This window comes from Camelus ferus, chromosome 1 (genome assembly GCF_009834535.1).
Source record: "Camelus ferus isolate YT-003-E chromosome 1, BCGSAC_Cfer_1.0, whole genome shotgun sequence".
In the NCBI taxonomy this organism is placed as follows: Eukaryota; Metazoa; Chordata; class Mammalia; order Artiodactyla; family Camelidae; genus Camelus; species Camelus ferus.
The window spans coordinates 64,568,211-64,594,397 of record NC_045696.1 but is presented as its reverse complement, the minus strand read 5'-3'; the positions used below and the strand labels follow the sequence as shown (position 1 = coordinate 64,594,397).

Here is a 26,187-nt window from a genome sequence, read left to right as displayed (position 1 = left end):
TAAATAGAACACTAAGTCAAGCCTCAGTGTTGAAACTGTTTTCCATAATATGGAGCTATTCTCCAAGCATCTCGCACTCTGTGGACAGTATTGAGATATTGGTGTCAACTGAGCTTCCTCACTATCTGGACATTTCCTTTCTGGTTAACCGTCAACATTTTCAAATAATTTCTCCAAAATGTTTGATCCCAGAAGAAGCATAAATTATAAAACACTAGATTAGTCTTTTAACCCTCCTAAGACCTTAGTTCTTCTATTCCTGTTAGCCGAAAAAAATCACATAAAGTTACATGTAAAGAATCTTAATTGCTGGGTATCCTTTCTAATAAGCTTCTCCACCATACAGTGCCTATAAAGTGCTCTTCAAGTCTCTAATGAAAGTAACCTCTGCACTGAAATGCAAAATATTTTCTATGTTATTGTAATGGGGACTAGCTTTCAGTAAATGCGTTCCAACAACCGTCACAGAAAGAGCAGAAACCAAGGAATTGAGTACAGAGTGGAGATATTTATGTGTTACTAGAGCTTCACAATAAAGCCTGCAAAGAACAAGTTGAATAGCATTTGTAATATTTAGAGATCCAGACCTGACAAATATTTACCCTTATTCTACTCCTAAATTTGATGTTATTTAAATTAAATAAGTGTACGTAGCAGTCACTGATGAAAACATATGTACAGGAAAACATTCTTAAATCATTGGTCAAATCCAAGATTATGGGTTTTTTCTATTAAAATGAGAATATTGCAAAATCCTAATTCATAAAAACCCATCTCTTGCCTCCAAAGAAATTCATGTATTAATAAATGTCAGTGAGCTGACGGAAGAGTATATGTGAAAGAACACACGTAAGAAACACAGCAAGAACCTGAACACCGCATACACCTCCTTTGTAGAAGCACTTGCCAGGGCCAGGTGAGGGAAACCCAAGACATTTAAAAATGAACGGAATTTGGCCGGCCACATCAATACAAAGCAATTGTAAGAATAAAACAGAAATGAAGACAGAAATGAAGAATGAAAATTATTTAGCTAATGAAAACTGTCCACAAAACAACAATCACAAAGAAAACTCATCAGAATGTTTTGATATGAGTTCAGATTAAACAAGAATTTGCAGATATGAAAGAGCATTTCAATTCAGAAATTTTAAAACCCAGAATAGAAGTAAACCAAGAAACAGGAGACTGTGAAACAAAGACGATTTTCGAAGCTAGGAGAGATCAGAAAAGACAAAATCTTCTCAAATTAACATATTACAAGATCCCCAAAGGATTACATTTAACTGAAAACGTAATAGGAAAATCGTAACTGGACAATTAGATTTTAAAAAACAATACCTTTTACAACAGCATCAAAAAAAAGTCTAATATCTAGGAATAAATCTAATAAAAATACGTGCAAGATCTCTAATTAAAACTATCAAATATGGCTGAGAGAAATTAAAGATGACCTCATAAATGCAGAGCTAAACCATATTTATAGATTGAAAGATGGAGTATTTTTAACTGTATCTTCTCCTTAAATGATTAAATATCCTTCTCCACAGATTAATTTGTAGATTCAACACCATCCCGATCAATCCCAGTAAGTTTTCTGTGTGTGTATGAAAACTGATAAAAGATTCCCCAATTTATATGGACATGCATAAAACCTAGAATAGGTTTTGAAGAACAAATTGCAAAGTCTTACATCTCCAGGTTTCATGACTTACTTTAAAGCCACAGTAATTCAGACAGTGTAGTATTGTCACTCAGGGGAGGAACCTGAGGGTCCTTCGTCCACACACGAACTCTCTATAAAGCACAAGTGTACTTGTCTTAGGCAAGGAGGCAAGGGAACCTCCCCGCCTCATTTCAAATAAAAGCCTCCCTCCAGGCAAATTTGCAGAAACCCAAAGCTGAATGTATATTTCACCTGTGTTTACATGACAGGAACAAGAGGCCTTCACTACAAGGAACTGGTATAAGCTGGCTGAACTCCGTAACTGGCACAAAGGTTGTTCTCCAGCTCACTACCATCTCATTGCAGTAAGATCTCCCAGGCCTGCATCATAGTGGTTGTACCCGCTTCCAAACCAGACACCAAAGGCCCACACAAGGACAGAAAAGAAGCGTGAACTGCACCCCAGAAACCTGCCACTCATTTCCACGAATCAGGATGACAAAAGACCCCCTCCCTCCCTATAATCTCCACCATTTTCTACAAAAAGCTCGTCCCCGCTTGTAATCAGGGAGAAGGTGCTTTCCGAGCATGAGCTCCTCCTTCTCCAGTCCTTGGCCGACGAATAAAGTTCCTGGTGCTGCTACAAAAGTGATTTCACCTGACTGATGCAAACAGTAACTGGGTAGGGAAAAAAATGAACAAAGGTTAGGTAACAGCATTGGGCATAAGAATAGAGCAATCAACATAAAAGAGAATAAAGTATACAGAAATGTGTGTGTGTGTGTAGTAACTTGGTTTTCAACAAAAGTACCTTTGCAATTCAGAGGAGACAGGATGATCCTTTAATAAATGGTACTGGGTCAATTGGATAGTCCTGGATAGTCATATGCAAAAAAAATAAATAAACTTTAACCCCCTACCTCACATGCAAATTTTAATTTGAGATATATTATAAAGCTAAATGGTAAATGATGAAACAATGAAGCTTCTAAAATAAACAAAAGAGAATATTTTTATGACATTTTGAATAGGTGAAGATTTAATAGGACCCAAGTAACAATAATAATAAAAGAAAAGAACAAGAGAAATCGGACTTTGCGACAATTAAGGTTCTGCTTATCAAAGACATTATTTGGAGAGTGAAAAAAGACATATACTGAGAAAGATGTTTACATTTATATGGTAAAGGACTTGGTTTTGACATACATAGAATAATTACAAATAAGAAAAACCAAAAAACCCAATTTCAAAAATGGGAAAATAAACAGGCAGCTTACCAAAAAAACGATACACAAATATCCAATCAGCATAAGAAAAAATTATTCATCATTATTAGAAAATTAAAATTAAAATGGCAACGAGATACCAATATACACCCACCAGAATGACCACAAATAAAAAGGCTTAGCAATACCACGTGCTGGCAAAGACGTGGAAAAACTGGAAATCTCACACATTGCTAGTGGAAGTATAAATTGGCCAAACCTTTAGATAACTGTTTGAAATTATCTACTGTCACCTGAATCAGAAATTCTACTCCTAGATAAAGCCGAGAGGAACAAGTATATAGGGCCAATAAAAAGACTTGTACAAGATATGCAGAGGAACTTTATTCCCAACCATTAAAAACTGTTAAAAATTAGCAAAATTTGGAAACAACCCTAATGTTTTCAGATGGATTGCAAACATAAATTCGAGAAGAAAAGCTATAAACTCTTTAGAAGATAATATAGAAGAATGGCTTCAACCAGGTCAAAGAAATTTCTAAACAGAATGAAAAGATTGATAATTTTTTATTAATACACAGTTAAGAACTTTAACTTATCAAAATATCATTACAGAGATGAAAAGGCAAGTCACAGAGCAGAAGATATTTTAAACATTTACAACTAACAATTCTAGTCCAAGGTTTATGTCCAAAAGAAATGTGTGCATACGAGTATGAGGAACCATGGAAGAATGTTTGTAACAGTATTATTCATAATAGCTAAAAACTAGGAACAAGTCAAATATTTCTTACCGAAACTGGTCCATTTTGCTCGATGCGCAGCAAGCCAAAACGCTGAGCCGCGGAGGTTTGCAGCAAGGAGAGGGCTTCCCAACGCAGCCAGGCGAGGAGACCGGTTTCAGCTGGCAGGGAAGGCTCGGAGCTCCGGGTATTTACGGGATAAAGAAGCAGGGTGGTCGGAGGCTTGGGGAGCACGGAGAAATAAGATTGGGTGGTGAGATAACAGTCCTTCTGCGCATGTATAACTAAGCAACATGTCTCAAAAGGGCGCCAAGCGGGCTCTCGCGCATGCCCAGTTGTTGGGTCGCTGGTCCTATCTAGTCTTAACCAGCTCAGCTCCAACTGGACACAGCCGACTCCAAGTTCCCGGACAGCAACTCGGGCAAACATTGTATTGTTTAGGGGTCATGCCCCTCCGAGGACCTGCAAGATTTTTTTTGTAGCAACAATTAAAACGACTTTGATTAGTGAAGGCAGGTTACAGGCGGAAAGGATTTAACTAATGATTACCCCCAGTTTTCATATCACAGCAATAAATAGTTAAATAGTGGTGTATTCATGTAAGAATGTCAGATAGTATTGGAAATTAACAAATGACAGTGCATGAATCTCACAGAGTGGAGGAAATCGAACACAAAAGAATGATTCCATTTAATGAAAATTCGAAAAAAAAAAAAGTCAAACTAAACTACAGCATCTGAAGGTACAGTGGCATAAAGAAAAGCTATAAAGAAAGGCAAAGTAGTGACTGTTATAAAATTTGGGAAAGTTACGTTTGTTGGGGCAAAAGGGGGGTTGTAATCGGGAAGAAGTATACATAGGTTTCCAGGGCGCTGGCAATGTTCTAGTTCTTGATTTGGATGCTAGTTAAATGGGTATTCAGTTTTCTAAACATTTGTTAAGATTAGATTATATACTTACATTTTCTGTACTTTTCTGAATGGTATTACATTTCACCAAAAAAGGGTGTGAAAAACCTCTATTTTCATTATCTGCCCATAATTACATGCTTACTCTTGGAAATATTATCTCAATCACTTAATGACTCTAAACCCAAAGATAGGAAATAATTTTAAAGTTCTCCTTTCATTATAAAATACAAAATAGGACAGAAAATTTTATCTTCATAATATAAAATTAGCTCTTCCTATTATTATTGTTACACAGCCCATTTCTCTCTTTCTCAGGAAGAAAAAAATACAAATAACAAATTGGGATAAAACTGGACAAAGCTGGAAGGTTAGCAAGATAAAACAAGACGTCTTCCTGAAGAAGCAGCTCCTCTAATTTTGTCAGGCACCACGTGCTGAGTTGGAAGGTGGACACAATGGCTCTTTCCAGGTCCTCGTGGAAAAGTAGGGACAGGAGACATTGCCAGCCACAGAGGAAGAACTATCCAGTTACACGATCATTCAAAAGGATATTTAGTCACTACAGAATTTAGGACCAAACACTCAGATCATTACTCTCTGTAGTAGAAACTATGTAAATTAAAAGTTACTTTCTTCACAAACCTTTGGAATGTGGAGACTGCATCTCTGCCTATTGATTCAGATTGGCCCCTGTACACAGAACGCAAGGAGAGATAGAAGAAAGAGGCAGACCACTCCAGACTGGGTGGCAGTTTTAATAAGTAAAGGAACTTAATTATGAGGCTTGTCAAGAGGAATAGATTCCACACCCGCCTGCCAGAATCTTAAAAGTTTATATAGAGACCTTAATGGGGTTCAGTTATGTATTCAGTCCAGATGGTCTCAACAACACACCACTCTCTCAGGGCTGTGTCCTTGAAAATGACTCCCACTGTGGGAATGGTGGGCAGAACGTATATCCCAAAGGTAGGGGAGGGAGTGAGGGGCCTCTGATTGCCCAGGTCAAGCTCACTGGTCAACTAGCAATCACCTCCTTTTGATGACCTCCTCCAACAATGCCTTCAAGCCACCACTCGTTAGCTGTGCAGACTAGGAGAAATCATTCTCTCGAAGCCTTGGTTCTGTCAATTGTGAAATGAAGGGAACAGTCTTTACCCTAACTATCCCATAGGATATTCTGAAAAGAAAATGAAAAAATAATTGTGAATTCATCTTATATGTAGCAAAAAGATAAACACATGCAAGCTTTATAAGCTCTAAAAAGGTGTTTTCACATGGCTGGAGTGGGTGGTGGTAAATCGACGTGGGGTTTCTTCAGACAATTCAAACACTAACCCCATGAATCATTGGCATTAATAATACTGCATAATATCCCTTGGGTATGCTGGGTTGGAATAGAGATAAGACTGACAAATGCTGTTCTAGAAGTGATAGTGAGGACTCAAATGGAAGCTGATCAATGACTCATTTGAAGATGATAGCAGTCAACCTTACAGCATTAGTTTAAGTAGTGATAACATCAAAAGAAGGACTTGTCAAAAGAACTTAAACTCAGATTACTTTGCCAGTTTAATCATTATTTAATACCTAAATATTTGCCAGTTTATTTCGTTAAAATAAATTCCTGAGAAACTAGGAAGCAAAGAACATGTCTTCTTTAGTATCCCCAGTACAGCACGGTGGCTGGCATATGATGTTTATTAAATGACTGAATTAAGCGGATGGTTTTGTCTTTCTTATGCCTTATAAAATCTATTAAAAACTTTTTAAAATGCAAATGTAGCCCTCCCACAACATGGCATCAGTCCTAGTTGTTTTTAATGGAATTTCTTTAAATATTCAAGAAAGAGATAATTAATGGATTATTAACCCATTAAATGGATTTTTAATGGCAATCTTCCCAGTGAATTTCACAAGGCCAGTCTTACCTTGTATTAAATTTTTTGCTAGAGCTGTAGTCACTATTAAGAAACTACATAATGGACTAAGAGTGCAAATCACACTTGCAGTAATGGAATCCGTGAAGAAAGTCAGGAAACTTTACTGATATACTGACATAATGGAAATGAATTCCATGTTTCTGACAGGGACCTCAAGAGTGCTAAATATCAATTAATCAATTTAATAAAATGCCTCAAAAGTCGCTGGAATAGCTAAGACAAATTTTGGAAAAATAAACAGAAATAAACAGACTCATATACTAAAACATATATTCAAGATACAGTAATTAAGCCACTGGAGCTGAGACAGAAACAGAATGACAGATGATTGGAAGAAAATAGTACATTGAGCTCCAGAAAGTCTACATGAGAATTTAATACATTTTGTGGCATTACATAACAGTGGGGAAAGGACAGATATAAACAAGTGATAGGAGGTAAACAGACCAACCAGTCATGAAAATAATTAAATTAAACATTTAAGATAACCTTACACAAAACAAACTCCAATAGGATTAGGGAATTACATATTCTTTAAATATACAAAATAAAACTCAAAAAGGAACTGAACATTCTTATAATCAAAGGCCTTCCCAAGAATAACTTTAAAATTAGTAATCATAAATGAAAAGACTGGTAGTTTTTTGGTAAAGAAAAAGTCAAGACTTTTGTATACTTAAAAAAAAATCAACAGCAGCTAAAGAGTTGTAAAATGGTGAGATAACAATCTCGTAGCTAACTTTTTAAAATAATCCGTTGAAAGCAACACTTGAAGTGAGAAAAGACCAAATATCCTTTCTGAGACAAAACTCGGACCCACCCATATATTTGAAGAATTGCTGCCAGGTTGGTGAAGTTTGGACCAGGGACGGGAGGCTGCGGGGGAAGCATGCGCACTACGGAGCTCAAGTGGCAGCAGCCGACCGGGTGCCTCTAAAATACGCGGGGCATGAACGAGGGCAAATCATTGACGTTTTCTTTGGAGATGTGGAAGCAGCTTCGGGGAACCCCACTGAATCCCTTTCAATACCACAGAGAGGCAAAGGAATCAAGGACAAATGAGGAAAGGGACAGAAGAAAAGAAGCTTCCAACATGCAACTCCTGGTACCACGTGACAGGGTTGGAGAGAAGCTGTGTTGGGCAGGAAGCTCTGCAGTGACTAATCCTTCTCAGCCAAAAGGAACAGAACCTGACCACTTACAACCACCAGCCTGTTTCATGTGCACTTCATTCTGAGCCAGAGGGAACGCCTGGCCCCTCCACACTGTCCTGTTGCAAATAACTGGCCCAGGAAGAATTCACTTCATTCAAAACCCAAGGCACATGCTGTGGGTGGGCACCGCCAGATGCGGTGGTTAATTTTACCAAAACTTTCTGAAAATAAAACACATCTGCCAGTATAGGAGGGGAGAAGGCATGGACAACACTTTTAGCAAGATTCCCCCCAAAGCATCTGTGACCGAACCATCACTAGCAGTAGGACCTGCATGAAATGACCGTCGTGTGGTGGAAGTCCACTACTGTATCCTAAAAGCCATCGAAACTGAAAAGTTGCCGACAAGTGCTCACCCCCAAGAAGAGAAACAGCACCCTGATGGAAAATCAGGATGGATCGTGCTGAGAAATACCCAACAGGGAAAGGCTCTCACAAGGTCAGTGTTTTGGTAAATACAGCAACAACAAGCACAAAAGTCGTGTGATGAAAAAGCGCTAAGGCTGCCTGGGCCCCTGAAAATCTCAGAAATAGCCACCAAGCCTTCTTTTCCAGAAGGGTAAAGCCCTATCTTAGAGGAAAATCGTGGACACAGATACCAAATTGAGCAGAGCCAGGACAATGAAGATTAAAAGAGGGAAGGCTCAGAGGAAGCAGATCCCAGAAAGTCCTGGAACAGCAGAACACAGTCTGAAGCGGAGAGCACCCACTGGGCAGCAAGGCCTGTGGTGCGGACGCTGGAACACACAGGGCTGAAGGCAGAGAATGTCGCTGAATCCAGCAAGGCCACAGAAAGGCTGTAGTAAGTTTCTTACAGTAATAACAGAGGAGTCATTGAGCTAGGAAGCTGGAAATATATCCACTCCATCCCTCCCACCCAGCAGGAAACTCCTAATAACCCAGAAAAAGGCCTTATTGACGCATGGGTAACACAAAGGACACAATTTAACCCCATATAATACAGATTATAAGAAAAAATATAAGAACAGAAAAAATTATAAGAACAGAAAAAACGTGCCCACAAATCAGGTGACAACTAAAATGACACAAATGAACTAAAATACATTAAGAAAATTATTGTACCTTTGAAAGAACAGCACAAATCAGAAATGGAGACTCTCAGAAATTAGCTCTTCAAGCTAATATGCAACACACACACACACACACACGCACACATTCTTCATGTGGATCCCTTCCATGTTTGGCTTCATCTAGTAGTTTTGGGCTGAATTGTTTGAAGAAAGGAAATTTTGTTTTCTTAATTATTGCCAGGGTTCTCTTGGTAGTGTTTGTGTTTCCACCAGGAGGACCTGGGAAAAGTAACATACCAGTAGCAATAGTATACCCGGAACTCAGATCTTGGTTTCTAAATACCATTTCCTATTAAAAGGAACTGGTATTCCTTGGAAAAATAAGTAATTCCAGGCTTGCCATAGGGAAAGTTCAAGATAAGCCAGGAACATCTTATTGTGCATGAAAAGAAAGAAGTGGTAAGTGAATTCAAAAGGATCCAGAAGCCATCTTTAAGAGATCCCCACTGGCCAAATCTGGGACAATGTGAACATTAAAATTAACAATGATAATAATGGATGATAAGACATTAAATTTAAAAATCCACATGTCCATCCTAATTTAAACAAATGAATTAAGTAATACTATGTTGAGGAATAGGATATTTATATAGTTTGAAAGTAACTCCTTACAAAACACTTTGAGAAAAAAATTAACAATAGAGAAACCTGGTATACAACATTTTAATCACGTGGCCAAGCGGACATTGCCAGTAATAGGAAAGTCTAAATAATGTACCATGGGATGGGATGCATTAAGAACTCAGTATCGATTTTGTTTTTACTGTCAGTGATGCAAAAATTACTTCTAAACATGCAGGAAACACTGACAAGTCTAAACTGAGGGGCATCCTATAAATTAACTAGCTTGTAACCTTCAAAAGTGTCAAGGCCCTAAAAGCTAAGGGAAGACTGAGAAATGGTCCTAGACAGCTAAGCAGCCTAAAGAATCGTGATAATTAAACAACATGAGCATCTGAGCCGGATCCTTCTGCTATAAAAGACATTGCTGGGGATATTGGCCCAATTTGAATGGAATTTGGGGATTAGATAGTAACAATACATCAGTGTAAATTCCCTAACTTTGATGGTGGTGTTGCAGGAAGGTAGAAAAATCTCCTTGTTAGCAGGATATACACATGAGTATTTGTTGGGAATGAGGCATCATGTCTACAAATTACTCTCAAAGCACCTGGGAAAATGTCTTTGTATTGAATCGTCAAATTTTCTGTAAGTTTGACATTGTTTCAAAAAAAGAATAAATTAGAAGGAAGAATAGACACATAGAATGTAGAGCAAAGGAAATGAAAAATGATAAGAAATAAAGTAAATAAAGCAGAACATTAGAAAAAATATTTTAGGGGAGGGTATAGCTAAAGCAGTAGAGTGTGTGCTTAGCATCCAGGAGGTCCTGGGTTCAATCCTCAGTACCTCCTCTAAAAATACATAAACCTAATTACCTCCCCCACCCCCACCAAAATAAAATAATTAAATACTACAATTTAAAAAAGAAGAATAAAAAATATTTTAAGACAATGACAGATATGGATGACCAACAAGGAAATAGAATATGGGTACTAATAGAATCTCAGAAGAAAAAAACCAAAACAAAAACAAATATTTAAAACTATAGCTTAAGAAATTTTTCTAAAATTAAAAAAGACTTGAAAATATAGGCTGAAGTGAAACTCCAGGGAATGGGTAAATATTTCTCAGAATGGTCAAACCCATACCTATTCTAAAGAGGAATTTCAATGTTAGAAAAAATAAAAAACACAGGAGGGGTAATCCTAACAGAAGAAAAATGGCGTTGGGAGCAAAAATCAACAGTCAACTTAACAACAAGAAAAATGATTTTGAGTGGTTTTCCTTGGCTCTTGGTGAGTTCATAGGTGTTATCAATACTGCTCCGTTGTAAATAAATGATTCTTAACAGAGGGAGCATTGTTGCATAACAGTATTTCAGAATTAGGAGAATGTGTAGCTTGAAAAAGCATAACCTGCAAATTTATTTTTAAACCCCCTAATATCTATAATTTTCATAATACAAACCTCAGAACGCTTGTCAAAATATTTTTGGCTGGCTGGCAGGAATATTCAGAAGACAATGATTCTAACAAATAATAGGAAAGGAGAAAAGGGATGTCAAAGAGATTCGCATAAGGAGAGGCTAAAACATGAGGTTTTGTGTTTATCGGAAGATTGTAGGATATTTGAAGGTGGGAAGTAGAACACAGGGAATTTCATGTAATGTCCTGGGACCATTCTACATTCTACACAGCTCGTGTTGCAAACAATATAAAGATGATTAAGTCTGGGGATAAAACATGTGGAAAATGAAGCAGCCAAAGCCAAAGGTCAGAGACATAGTGCAGGACCTTCACTGTGAAGATGAGGACACCGTTCTTGGGCTTTCTATTGTACCTTTGTTGTGATTCTTTCCCACACTATTGGCATCATAGAAAAACACGAAATGCCTGGAAGTTCAGTACAACAGCAGGGAAGGATCTCGCCGGCGGGGGTCCTGGCCTGATCTTGTCAGAGTCACAGGATTATGACGGAAGACATAGCCCCAAAGGTTTCTACCTCGAGGTGAACACATAGTCGTCAGAGATCAAATTTAAGCAGATTACATACCCAGTCTAGTCTTACCCTCTGGTCACGTAAACCCCCAAATAGTTTTTTCCCTCATAGAAATCTCGTATAAAAAAGCCAAACAAAATTGTTGTGTGAGTTAGCCAAGGTCAATGCTATATTTAGCAACTTGAGCCAAAAAAGGTTTCAACTTTCCAGAAAAAATTTTTTTGTAAGCAACAGTTTTAAAAAATGCCACAAACACAGCTGTGCAGAGGGCACAGAGAGATCTGTACCTGTGACCACGAGACTGGCCTTGGGGGCCTTTCAGAACAATGATGCCACCCTGGAGTGAAATTTTTAAAAGAAGGGGGAGGTTAAGAGGAGGGGATAAGGAGAAGGAGAATGGAATAAGTAAAAGCAATGTCTTCCCAATGAATCTGGCTTATTGGAGCATTCCCAAATGTCCATCCGTCTCAGTTCATCTGGAGCCCCTGCCTGGGTCTACAAATCCCGTCTGCCATAAATTGCCACCAGTGACCCTTCCCTCGTGTCCAGCTTGTATCTCTGAGTTTATTCTCCCTCTACGGCCAACCACTCTTCATGGAGAGGCCCTTAGAGGTCACAGATCTCACTCCTCTACTGACAAATGATAAGAGCAAACAAGACCCACAGAAGGGAAGAGGACTGTTGTTTGGTGAATTTCAATAAGCATTATAGAGTGTACCTTCGCCACAGAAGAGCTGATGTGTTTGCTGGAGGAGATCATCAGGAGGATATTGGGGTTTTTTTTCTTTTTAATTTATTTTTTACGGACATATGGGAGAATATTGTTGAGTCCAGTTGACTCAAGAGCTGGACCCTGGCAATCAGAGGCTCCTCACCCCTCCTCTCGTCTTTGAAATGTATGTGCTCTGCCCACCATTCCCACACTAGGAGCCGTTTCACGGATGAAGCCTTGAGAGAGTGAAGCATTGTCCAGACCATCTGGACTGAATATGGACTGAAGCTTGTTAGGGCCTCTATGTAAACTTAAAGATTCTGGGGGACAGGCATGGAGCTCTCCTCCTCCTGCAGCCGCATAAGACAAGCCTTGCCTCAAATATACGTTCTCTTCCTATTAAACCTGCCACTTACCAATCTGGAGCTGTGTGTCCCTTTCTTCAGTCTCTCCCTGTCCTCTGTGTATAGGGGCCAATTTCAGATTTCACCTGGGAAACTCCCATGGTGATGAAACAAATGCTTGACTTTAGTTTTAATAATTCTTATTATCACATGTAATGGAAAGTTGTTTTTGTATTTATTTATTCCCATAAGTAAGAGCTTGGCTCATCATGACAAATATTTGCTTCCATTCTCCAAGCATAGCTGGTGTTGAGGCTGGAAGAAACAAGGGCCAGAAACAAACGTCTGTTTATTTCAAGACGGTCATAACCAAGAAATGCTGTCTTGTCCCTTGGGTCCAAACTTAAATCATCACTAAAGTCATCCCAGTCTTTAACTTACTGATAACCTATGAAAGCTTCTTTAAGAGTGTGATTTCTATGAAAAGATTTATAAATGTAAATCATAACTGTATAGGTTTATACAAGTGGTAAGATTTTATAAAAGTTTAGCCAAACTTTTAACAAATGCCCAGAAATTTTTTTAAATACCATCAAATTACAAAACCCCCTAAACTACTGAAATACTGTTCTAAAAATATGAGATATTCTATTTCACTTGTCTTCATCAATGCCTTCTGAAAGATCCATTAAAGTTGTTGGTTGTCTATCATTAATAGCTAATTTTTAAATTTCACTAAGTCCCTAACTACACATTTTTTTCTTTCCAAAGACAGTACGTCTCTAGCTACATCTTTAAAAAAGAGTTGTGTTTTGCTAATAGTTAACAGGTCTCCTGCTGCTCATTCTTCTGAGCTCAGTAATTAAAATGAAATAATTTTTGTTAGGATTTCACCATGTTTGCTTAAATTTTTTGTTGCAATATTTTAACGTAAGTTACAGAGATACTATTTCACTCCCTAATACTTCAGCATGCATCTTTAAATAATTTAAGTATATTTTCTTATATAATCACAATACCATTATCACACACCTGACAAAACTTATCAGTAATTCCTTAATACCATACTCAAAATCCCCAAATCATTCCAAAAATTTTTTACAGCTGGTTTGTTCAAATCAGTACCCTTTGAAGGATCGTGAGTAGCATTTGTGCAGTATGTAACTCTAAAACACCTGCTCCCTCTTTTTATACCATGGCATTAATTGTTGAACAGTCAAGACCGGTTGTCTACAGGATAATCTGCCTTCTGAATTTATTTCCTTATTGTGCCTCTTAAGATGTTCCTCTAGTTCCTGTACTCCTGATGAAGTAGAAGTTGTAACAAAAGCTTGAATACATTCACTATTGGCAAAAATCTTTCACTGGTGACACTGCTGCTTTGTATTTGGTCCATTCCCTCTCCCAACCAGAAACCTTCCCGTAAGTGGTCATCTCTCTTCTCCCAGGATCTGTGGGTGACAGAAAATTAACTTTCTCTATATGATCCATCTACTCTGCTGACAAAAAGCTCCGAAGAAAAGTTTGCCCCAGGTCCTGTTATTTATGGCTTACCTTTTATCTAAATGCAGGTCCTCTGTAAATGCACATAATAGAATTTATCCCAAATAATAAAAGTAGATACTAATATCAGAGGCAGGGTGGCATAGTCAAGAGTTCTTAATTTTGGAAACAAATAGTTACAAATGTTGGCTCTGCCCTACCACTTAATTGTCTACAGAACTTTGAACAAATTATCTGATTTCTGAATCTTGGTTTCCTTAAATGTTTAAAGTTATTGGGAGACGTAAATAGATTCACGAGTAAAAGCATCTAGCAAGACCTGCACTAGCAAGTATTCAGTAAACGTTTGCTGTGACCCCGACGTATACTGGTGCAACTAAAAAGATTTTTAAAAGTAATATTCTGCCAAAATGAATACTCCATGTGTGTAAATAGATGGATTTATAGATTTAAAATTGAGATTATTTTGGAAACAGAGGCAATCTTAGATTGTGAAAGCCAGAAAGGAAGGGAACAGCTACCTCAATTCTGTGTTTACAGATAAGGATGCAAACTGAAAGAAATGTTTTTGCTTCTACCCACACGTAGCTCCCTTAAGCTTTGGTGATTCATTGGTAGAGCAGAAAATGGCAGATGAAAAAGTATTAATGTGCCCACCCTTATCAAGCCACATTGTGAATCCACTCCTCCTGAAAGGAGAGGGAAGGTGGTCTAGAGATGCAAACATTTTCATTTCAGCTGCCATACCAATACATGCATGTTTAAAGATCTTTGGATGATGCTTTTATACGAGGGATGAAGATTTTTCTGAAATTTCTTCATTATTCTTAACCACAAACATCCAGGCATGTGGTCTCCCTGACGTTTGATGAATGCCAGGACCCAACTTGGGGTTGAAAACTACCAACCCAAACTCAGAAAGCCAGGGTCACACTATATTAGCATGAAAGTTCAGGGCCATATGGCAAATGGTGCAGTCTATGAAACATGCTGCTTTTGAACTTATTGCTGATAGGATATCACGATAAAATGAGCAGAGAGAAATGCAATTATTATAGCTAAAAGTTTTACAGCTTGATTTCTACCATGTATAATGTATGTTTTCTTGAAAAAGACAGTTTTCCAGCTAATGAACAGAAGGTAGGATTCTAGACGTTGCAAATAATTTTCCATTGGTGAATATTTATTCTAAACAATGTTTAGATCATGGTTTTTTGTTTATCTATTGAAATTACAGCATTAAGAAGTAACTGTTAAAAATTGGCTATCTTCCTCATAGAGGAACATTAACTGTATCGATTCTGTTTAAAGCTACATACATATTTACCTGATATTAATAAAGTAACAGGACCAGGAAATGACGCCATCCTGTTCCTTTAGTGTAAGTAGTAATTAGTGCTCCAGTTAATGGCAAAAAGGTTTAGCCTCCAGATTAGAACATGGGGAGTATGAATGTAAGTCTCTTCCCGATTCCCAATAATGACCATTTGGGAAGTGGAGTAGCTGGACAAGCAGTCCCTTGGGTGACTCAGGGGAAAGGGTTCTGGAGAGCATTTTCAGGATGGAGTTCAGTATCTGCCCCAAAGCACTGCAGAGCTCTGGAGCAGCAGGAAGCCCTGAACCAGCAGCTGCTGCTAAATACAACCTTCATTTTCCTTCCCAGCCATCCTGCCCAAGGCTGAGATCCCAAGTCAGGAAACTGTTTTCAGCAAGGTAATGATCTGATCCAAAATAACCAACACTGAGCTGTGACTAGCCAACGGGCTTAATCCCCCCAGGAAGTGTTACAAAACACCTTAAAGAAACCTCCAATTCGTGATGTGAAAGCAGTGTGTGTGTGTGTGCGTGCGTGCGCGCGTGCGCTTGTGTTTATAACGGGGTTGGCAAAGAAGTCACTAAGGGTTCTTCAAGTAGCTCCAGAAGCCTCGTTCCTGTTTCCTCACATCTCTCTCTGAAAGGAAATGAGCCACACACGCCTGCCTCTCATTTTCTCTGAAATAACTAGTCATTTCAGGGATATTCTTATTTTTAAAATGCCTGGTCCTCTTTCGCTCCATCCACTCTGAAACCAACCTTTCCTTGCATCTTTAGATCTTCCATTTCAGATGAGAAAGCCATAGTGTCCAGAATAATCTACTGTTGAAACATGTAAAACCAGGTCCCACCAGAGAATTGAAGTCCCGTTGAGTTACTGCTTATAAATTCCCACACACCCCCCAAAACCCAGACATAAATAATATTAAAATTATGACTGCTGCCTTCGGGCATTTTATATTGTACTCAAAACAGAAATTGTTCTAACCAGTCTTCTGGGCGTCAGAAGGACAGAAGGTCAGTAACTCAATGACTGGCTTACATTTCGGACAAGAAAAGGTATCAGACTACATCCCATTTCTGCTCACCTTCAACAATGTCTGACTTGAGAGCCCTTGGTTTACAGTACTCACAGCAAATTCCGAGTGCCTCCTCTTTCGTGTCCAGGGTGCATGCTGCTGCCCCAGAATTCCACGCTAGGATCCTGAGCATAACCCTGACTGGAGCAGCTGATAGTATATGCCCAACCCCTAATTTATGACTGTGGCCAGGGAAATGGTTATGTTGACTGGCCTACACTAGTCAGGGTGCATCTCTGGAGCTGGGGATGAAGTAATTTCTCAAGGACGCAGATTACACGCAGGATCGGTAGATTACTAATAGGAAAACTGGAGAAAAGGCTGAATAGCTGGATCACCTGGCCTGAAAGACAACAGTAAGCCATAGGCTATATTTACTGAAAATTACTGTTGATATTACTAAATAAGAAAATGGTTTCCAGATTACAAACTAACAAAAAACAACAACAAAATTCCAAGGCCAGTATGTTTCTTTTATTATCATCATTTTTGTGTTCGACTTAAGGTGGTTGAATGATTTCATTTTCACTGATAAGCATTACATTAATTCCCATGCAAAAACCAAGACCGCATATGCCTAATTTCCATTGGCCAAAATCCAACCTGTGAGTCTGGACATTCAAGAGCAAAATCAAAGTGTTGCTTGGCCTTTCCAGTTGTAGACATCACGGTCATCCTTGGAGAGGCCGGCAGGCCCCTGACCTCCCAAACACTACAGTTGGCCATGAGTCCATACCAAGACAGAGAGCCGATGTCCTGCAGCACCTGACCCTTGCAAGTAATTTCATCTGTGAGGACAGGACACCTCTACACCAAGGCTGACACTCACAGTTAGTTCCTGGTTCCCACTCCACTGCAAAACCTGCTTCTGAACAGGCATGGTATCTATTTGGGGATTATTACTAATTTGTCCTGCCAGTTTTCCTCAAGACCCTCAGTAGAAGCAGAGACTTTACAAAAAAGTTTACCTCTATAGCTTCAAAAGAAATACAGTTGACCCTTGAACAAGGTGGGGTTGGGGCACCAACCCCTGTGTGGTTGAAAGTCCATATATAACTTTACGGTTGGCCCTCTATCCATGGTTCCAAATCCATGTATTCAACCCATCGTGTATTCAGACTGTACAGTTCTGTAGTATGCATTTGGTGAAAAATCCACATATGAGTGGTCCTGTTCAAGGATCAACTGTACATACAAAAGCAACTACTTTATCAAGTACGTATCTTCCCCAGCTTCAGATAAAGTCAGTTAGCAGGTATAAAGCTTTAAAAACTTCTCTCAGTAAGACAGGAACCAGGAATATCAAAGAGGGCAAAACAGGACCCCACAATTAAAGGAGAACTAAACAAATGCAAAAAATCATTCTATTGATTAAGAGAAATGGGCTAAATGAAGAAATGACAGCATTTCAACAGTAGATGTCAATTTATACTGAAACACACGCATTGGGACTCTGACAATGGCAAAGATTTCATTAGTGCAAATAACAAGTATAATGGTATGTTCTTTAATAGGATTTAAATAAGGCTTCAAATAATTACACACACTAAAACTATCATTTGGAAACCTTAACTGTATTTGGAAAGTTGTCGAAGACACCTTCCAAACCATCCAAAGTTCTGATTTGAGGACAATTACATTCAATGAAGTTGCTCCAAACACAATTTGTAGCATTATCAAAGTCTACATTGTTTGGCGAAGACTGGGAAACTACCCTGGCCACTGGTCAAAAGGAAGAAATTCAACTAACGTACCAGGCAGTTCCCAGATTCAGGTGGTTTTCAAATATCTGTACTGATGAACGCTCATTTGAAAAAATAAAGACAAAAAAAAAAAAACAAAAAACCCAAAAAACCCAAAAAATAAGAGAATCCTGAAGCATCAGTACGAGATTTGTTTCCCCACTTCCATTAACAAATTTGCACAAAGTATGAAACAGAAAAAAAGCAAGAGAATTCATGGGCTTTGTCATCTATGGCTCAAGTTCTCCTTAAAAAACAAACAAAAAACCCCACTAAAACAAACAATGTGACAATAACTACAAAAAAGTAAACAACAAAATCAGAGGCAGAATACGAAATAGTAATATTCTGATTCAGATCCTGCACCATCCTGCAGAACCAGGAAACTTAAAGTGTGTTCTTAACAGATCCAAACCTGGCTGGATATGTAAAAAACGGAAAGAACGCATCACAAACCACACTACAGAACAGGAGAGTTTTAGAACGGGGGCGGGGGGGGGGAAGGCAGCAAAGATGCTCAGAAAAATTTATCATCGATTCTGAAATGGGGCCGTGTGACGTCATCAGGATTAATAAAGACGGAGATGGACTTCCCCGGGATTCTCAGTCACTAGCTGCTGCAGTTTTTTGGCTAAGCGGTCATCGGGCTGGTTGGGGTCCCCTCCGTCGGACTGCGGGGAGGGGATGCTGGTGGTGCTCCCTCGCCTCTGGAGCTCCAGCGTCAGCCGGTTGGCCGCCTTGACGTGCTCGATGGCGGTGCGCAGGTGCTCCGCCGGGTCTGAGCGGACGGAGGAAAGCTTCCGTGCGTGGAGCATGACCGTCTCCTCCGACAGGTGCTCCAGCATGTTGCACTGAGGGATGAAATAATTGGGGCACATCTTGTTGACCAGACAGTGCTGCAGGTCATCAATGAGGCCCAGCAAAAAGTGTGCTGCATAGTCTTCTTGGGCCAAGTAGTTGGCAGGAAGTCTGTCGCAGGCCCAGAGCATCATGCTCCGCAGGTGATAGGGGCTGATAGCCTTGGGCCGGGACAGGAGTTTGATGATGATGGCTTTGCAGGCCTGGTAGGCCTGCATGAGGCTGCTAGAGATGCACTTCTTCAGCTGCACCTCGCTCCTGGCAAAGGACAGCCGCCACTCATTGTCCTTCTTTCCCTTGTAGGAGCAAGCAGGCACCAAGTAAAACCCACTGATGACCTCTTCCTCGGTGATCTTCCCATCCCAAAAGTGGTTCTCCATGAGCCAGCTCTGGGCCACTGCAGGCCAACCTTTGAAAGATACCACAGGGACAATATCGTACAACATGCGACTGCTCCCCACAGCCAGAATGATGGAGATGATGGTCCCATTCTTTTCTACCTTTTCCACCTTTGGCATCCCTCGCTGGGGTTTCTTCTGTATCTCGGACAGGACAATGCTGATGGAGTCATAGAACCAGTCGGCCACTTTGGTCGGGGAGAAGAAGTAGTTGGTGGCACCATTGATATGGTCTACGATGGTGCAACAGTCTTTCCATTTACTGATCGTCCCCTCATCGAAGAGCCGAAGGCTCAGCCAAGAGTGGCACAAGGCTGAGTGGCGCATATCCAGTGTCACAGGCTGATTACGGTCATGCAGCTTCAGGGCTGGCACCAGAAGAGTGAAGTCCATATCGTAGTCGGTCCCTCGGGCGTAGACATTAAGCTCATCTAAGTCCAGGTCCACCACGCCTTCCCGGACTCCTCCAGAGAGCAACAGGTACTCATTGGCCACTGGAAGTTTTTGGTCCAGCTTTTGCACCATTCCTAGAAACAGAGAGAGAAAACAGTTAGAGGAGGCACAGACATAGCGCGGTTTTATGTATCAATGCAGAATGTGCTGAACTTCCAAGAGCCAGGAATCACTTTCGCTGCAAAACCAGAGCTTCGGCTGCTGCAGACACCCAGCTAACAGTACTCTGTTCATTCTCCTCAGTGCTAGAACCCATCCTTTTCCAACAGGGAGAATTAGGACAGATTCTTCTCTCACAGTGGAAGCAGCATCATTTCCAATCATAACCCAAGGCTCCTCTTCCCCGAGTCATCACCTCGGTTACTGGCATTGGCATTAGTCACCCAGTAAAAACCTCAGTAAAACCTTACTTGCCTTTCTATTGCCACATCCTATCTACGAACCTGTGCAACACGGCTCGCTCCTTTCCTGTTCTCCCTCTCTGCTGCCATCATAAAAAGCCTGGCTCTTCTCTTGCCAAAGCAGCCTCCCTCCCCCAGGCTCTCCCTGCTGAAATCTTCTTCTATACTGGTGACTCTCAGTGTGGGCTGTGGACACTGAAAGACTTTCAGGGGACAGTGAGGTCATAGCTCTTTTTATAATAATACTAATATATTATTTGACTTTTTTACTTTGTTGACCCTTGTGCTGACACTTAATGGTGCAAAAGTGAAGGAGGGCAAAACTGCTGGTGCCTTAGCATTAGTCAAGACAGTGGCACAAAACTGTACTAGCAGTCATTGGATTCTTTTTTTTTAAATTTTTTTTTCGGGGGGAGGTATTTAGGCTTTATTTATTTATATATTTAATGGAGGTACTGGGGATTGAACCCAGGACTGCGTGCATGCTAAGCACGTGCTCTACCACTGACCTATACCCTCCTCCCTCGTTGGATTCTTTATTACTGACATGCACTTGCATTAAGAATAATAATCCAGTTTCACCTGCCATCCTTAATGGAAAAGAAAACTGGATTAATTTGATTGACTCTCAACTTCCAAACCACCTTTCTAACATTCTATGTGACGAGATGAGAAGTAACCATCAAGCATTTCTGCCTCATACTGAAATACGAACGCTGTCTTCAAGAAAAGCATCATGTTTAAGTTGTGTCCTAAATTAGCTGCTTCCTTCGTGCAACATCATTTCTAACTTAAAGAACACTGATAAACTGTGGGCATTCAGACTTGGGTATTGGATAGACATTTTCTTAAGAAATGAACCAAATAAGCCTGTCTTCACGAAAACAACTAAAATCTTTACTGCTAATGAAAAAAATTGGAGCTTTCAAGAAAAAAAATGTAGAAAACTCATCTCCCGCACCACGAGCTTAACATCTTCCCCAATTGTATACTCTTCTGATGAGACGGATGGTGATATAACCGATGTGATTTTTGATGATATTGTGAACTCTTTGAGAATGAGAATCATGTCTCAAATATGTATTAAGCAGGCATAGGGGTCTGTACCCAGTAGTCACACAACTGAAGCTAAGACTGAATGTCAAAGGAAGAAATTGATGAAATCAATCAGCTTACCTAAGGTTTAGAATGTATCTGAGATTCCCTGTGGTGTAATAAAGGATTCTTTTAAATTAAAAAAAAATAGGCTTAACTAGGAAGTACTTTAATAAAGATGGGACGTTAATGACTGTTCCACGAACAACATGAAAATTTACCTTCTCTGATGCCTGTCTTTTTATTATATATTTACCTCTGCTTCATTATCTGACAAACTACCAGCATCACCCTGTGGCTTATGGAACTTTTCTTGAAAGATCAAAAGGAACTACCACAAACTATGATTCTACTATTCACTGCAGTTACTTTCAATCAATATAGTTTTCTCTTCATAAGGCAATCCCAATGCAAATAAATAAACCACGTATGTGTTTATGCTACCACTGTATCTCAGAGTTGAACACTCATTTATGAAAATGTGCTCTTTTCCATTCTTTAAAATCCTGTTTTCCAAACAACATTAATAGCAAGCTATCATTTTCTTTTTAAAGCAATCAGTTATCCAACATTAAAGAGTCAATGATTCATCACAAAGAGTATCCAGTGTACCCAATTAAAAAAATTTTTTTTTAAATCTTTTGCTATTTCTCACACTCCCTGTGTTGTGATGGGGCACCCAGATCCCTCTTCAGTAAGGGATTGCTTGTCTCAGTTGCTAGGAGTGCTGTTAGTACTCCCCATAAAGATTGTCTTGCTGCCAAGGTCATGTCCCGTGGCTCGGGTTAGGGTGGGAGGTACACATCCCACAACTGATCAGGAAGTGTCTAAGTTCAGGATACTCTGAAGAGTCATTTGAACCCAGAGTTCCCAGTGGGGTCCGCGGAGGTTGACACTGGACCTGCAAGGAAACCTGACTTCTCCATCCGCTTGATCCTGCTCTCCCCCCCCCCCCCCCGCCTTCCACAGGTGCGGATCCCAGGGGAGCTCCTTAATAAACACACTAACTCCACTTCAAGGGCTGCTTCTTGAGGAATCTAATCTAAGATACTACCCAAGCAGCCTTCACTGCAAATCAGCACAGACCATTTATTTTCCTTTTAGAAGTGGTTTTAAAAGCCAAACTTAGCAACCAGAGTTGAAAAATTATCATCAACACCAAGACAAAGATTCAGTTCCCAGTTGTCATCATGTTTCAGCATTAACCTCATCTTTACAAAGTAACAGCTACTCCCATCCCAAGTATTAGCTGCAGCTCTAAAAGGATGAGATTGAACTCTTAGAATCCAGAGTAGGTTGTGAAAATCAACTATTTTACTATTTTAGAAACTCACATGTAGGTACAGATAGTTTCAAAAAGAAACATTTGATAATGAAATAATTTACTCATTATTTCATATACTATTTCATTCCAGCATTTGGAGTGCCACAGATATACATGAGGAAACCGTGAAAAGCTAGGTTGGAATTAGTCAATAAGATCTGAATCAATTAGCAGTAGTATTGTTATATGTACACTACATCACTGTCTGCTCTTAGGCATAAATAATTCAAAACTCTATACATTGTTTTGTCCTAAACAAGCTCCAACTGGCTCTGAGCACACTAGCCAGGACCTGTCTATACAACTAGAATAACACAGGCAGTAATGAGCTGCGGATAATCTGTTTACAAACATGCCACTGAACTTTGCCTTGGATTCCCACAATTTTGTTTGGAGAGTTATGGGTGAGAAAAAAGCTAAAATTCCCTTCTGCTCTCTGCTGGATTAAAGAAGAAGTTTCAGCGCGTTTTCGCTTATTAGTATACACACTAGAATAGTCCTCTTTCCTCCCAATTGCGGCTTATGCACCTAAAAAGTTGGCCTTTCTTTCAAAAGAGCCATACCAAGTATTTGGCTAAATTCTAATGTTCAGGAGTTAGGGTCATGTTGGACAATTTTTATTCCTTTTTTAAAAAGGGCAGAGCAGTATAGAGAATGTGGCTGAGGCTCATTTGCTAAGCTCCTAGGAGTTAAGAAACAAAGTCCCCGGGGCCACATTGTTCTGGAAGCTGATCCCCTGAGACCTCCACAGTTACATTCAGCCTGCCTAAGCCCATTAGCCTGCAGTTTTACAAGTATTTGGTAGCACAAATTGGAGCCTTCCCCAGCATGATACAAACTCAAATGCCCTCCTTGAAAACTTTCCTGGGCTAAGTTTAAGTGAAAATCAGCTGACATCAGCTATCATCACAGATGGGTTGCCAGGCAACTAAAACACAGCCAGGGGCTGAGAAGGAAAAAAAAAATTCAACTGTACACTTGGGCTGCAGGCATCGGTTCCAACAAGTGCCATCTCTGAACCGATCCAAGGATTTTTGTATAATTACAGGATATTTTTGTGATAACAAGTGTCTCTGGCTGTTAAGCTATTAGCAAATTATCCAAAACCATGAGTGGGAACAAAAGAAAGATTGAACACATACCACCGAGCCTGTTAGCGGCAGAGAAAAGGAGGGATGGAGAAATATAGCTCATTCCCTTGGGTGGGTCTCATCTTTTCAGGGAAGCATTGGCATATGATTGCTCTTAAAAACACAAAGTAAAACTGCCTCCTGGCTGCCTCTCTTGAAACTGATTCTTTGATTTCAGTTTATTGCATAGTTTCTACTTAAGACCTTAATATTACTATTTTAGATCGCTACTGGGGCCCCAGTTTAAGGATTGGCTTCCAGGTCATCCATCCACAATCAGTTCTTTGCTGATTGTCTTTAGAATGTCAAGTAACTCTGTCCCTGACTTCCTTATATCCTAGTGAATAAAACTTTATCACATTCTGCTGAACTCAAATTACTAACCTCCTTCACTCAAACATATAAGGCCCCACGGGTAACACCAGAGCCCAAGAACTAAGTATCATTTGTCTTTTCTCACCTTCACAGCTTTATTCGAGTACATATATGAGTATTCAAGTAGGATGTAATAAATACTAAGCAGGTAAGTGAAATTAGCACTTGGATAGATTCCTTAAAAAAAAAAAAGAACGCTTAACACTGTTGAAGGAATAAAGATTATCAAAGAGGCAGAACTTTTATGTCTTGTAATTAAAGCTGCAGAATAAACTGTATCTCTCTCTACGTTTTTGACTGTGTATATAAAAAAGATTTCTATGTAGATAAAATTGACCTGAATATCTCAATAATATTCATTGTTTTGTAAAAGAGTGTTCTCTTTTTCACTTCAACTCATGTGGCACGCCAATAACACTGCCTCATCATGGCAGTGATTCTTAATGGTAGGACAGGTACCAAATGGGATGATTTTGACAAAGCCCTTCTGTGATTCTTATACATTCCCTAGGGTAGCAGTCTCTTTGGTTGTTAATAAACAATATAAAACCTTCCTATAAAAATATTGATTTATGCTTCAACTATTTTTGTTAAGCTTACTCAATATTCTGAGCAACATTCTGAGAAGTAGGTGCAACCACCTTCCTCTAACAAAGTCACCAATCTTTGGGATTTATAATGACTTCCATTTGGGGAGAGTTTTCACATTTTCTTCATTCACAGCCAAAAGTCATCCATCCAAGTCCCTGACTTGACAGGTGAAAAACTGAAGTTCAGAATGGAGGACTAACTCATTCAAGGTCACACAGCCCTAGTGACAGACGAACAACATTGTCTTATTCCCACATTTGTTGTGAAGGTCAGGATGGCACGTGCATACTGTGATCTGTCTGACAACGACCTGACCTGACACGAATGCAGGATGGCTGGGAAGGGAAGTAGCAGAGGTCTCAAGGCCCAGTGCCAGCTTTGCACTTTTGTTGGTCAAAGCTTTAGTGTGACCTTGGACAGGCAAGCAGAACATGCCTGATCATCCACATTTTTCAGAAGGAGGAATGCACCTTCTCACAAGAAGCTATTTATATTCTCAAATAAACACTCTAAGACACAGAAAATACAGAAGTAAGGCACCAGAGGAGCTTCCCAGCTTTTCAATAATCTGCTGAGTGATCACTAATATTATCACATAATATGTTTTATAAGTCAGAGTCTGTTTTATTTGGCATAACTTCTGAGACAGCTGCATGTAAATTTGATTTAAACCTTTTAGAGAACTGATCAATCCGTGTTATGGGAATGACCTATGGACCAAATATATATAGTAATAGGAATGATTCAAAAGATGCCTCCTCCAAGAAGTCTTCCTTGATTGTTCCTCATTTTGACACTAATAATGTATGCAAGGACATTGAAGTCAGAGGAAGACAGGCTTAGTTAGGTTTGACTCTTGGGTTTGTCATTTCCTACTTGTCAGCCTGACAAGTTAATTTAACCTAAGCGTCCAATTCCTCATCTATTTAAAAGGAACAAATAAAACCATAAAACTGCACTAAGAGGGTTGATATGAAATGTCTAAGCACATAGTAGAGGCTTAGCTCATTTTCCCCATATATTCTTCCCTTTCTCCACCATCTATAAAACTGGATTAGCCAAACAACACCTATTCCCCAGAGCTGATACTCTATTTAACGTCTCTAAGCACGTGTAAGGCATACAAAACGTGTGATATGAAGGGAAATGAAGGGAGCATCCTCTCCCGCAGCCGCACCCAGACTGAAGCGAGCCCAGGGACGCCTCCTCTGGTGGCTGCTGCTGTGCAGCCTGGCAAGCAGACGGCGGGCTGGACCCCAGCCCTTTCTTGTGCCCTCAGAACAAATGCCCTGTAAAACCAACAACCCACACACCCCTGTGAGGGGTCCTGATCTGAATTCTTACCTTTGCACTTCCTATACCTGTAACTGTAGTGGGCTGTATTTATCATCCCGCTTTAATGAGATAACAACATAAAGCACTTGGCACAATAACTGGCAAAGAGGGTCTGTAAATGAAAGATGCTGTCACAGTCAATAGCGTCTATGAGCTCCTGTGGCCAAGGTTTCCTTACGG

The 26,187-nt window shown here is 39.7% G+C and overlaps 1 protein-coding gene across 2 annotated transcripts in view; it reads right to left on the bottom strand.

The window, feature by feature from the left end:
* Positions 1 to 16,757: 16,757 nt before the first annotated feature.
* The window catches only part of MB21D2 (Mab-21 domain containing 2), a 105,039-nt gene continuing 95,609 nt past the window's right edge, over positions 16,758 to 26,187 (bottom strand). For both annotated transcript variants that reach the window (XM_032482043.1, XM_006178951.3), the window contains one exon: positions 16,758 to 19,830. In XM_032482043.1, coding sequence (XP_032337934.1) covers positions 18,617 to 19,830 — 1,214 coding nt within the window. In that variant the 3' untranslated portion in view covers positions 16,758 to 18,616. The remainder of the gene's footprint in view (positions 19,831 to 26,187) is intronic.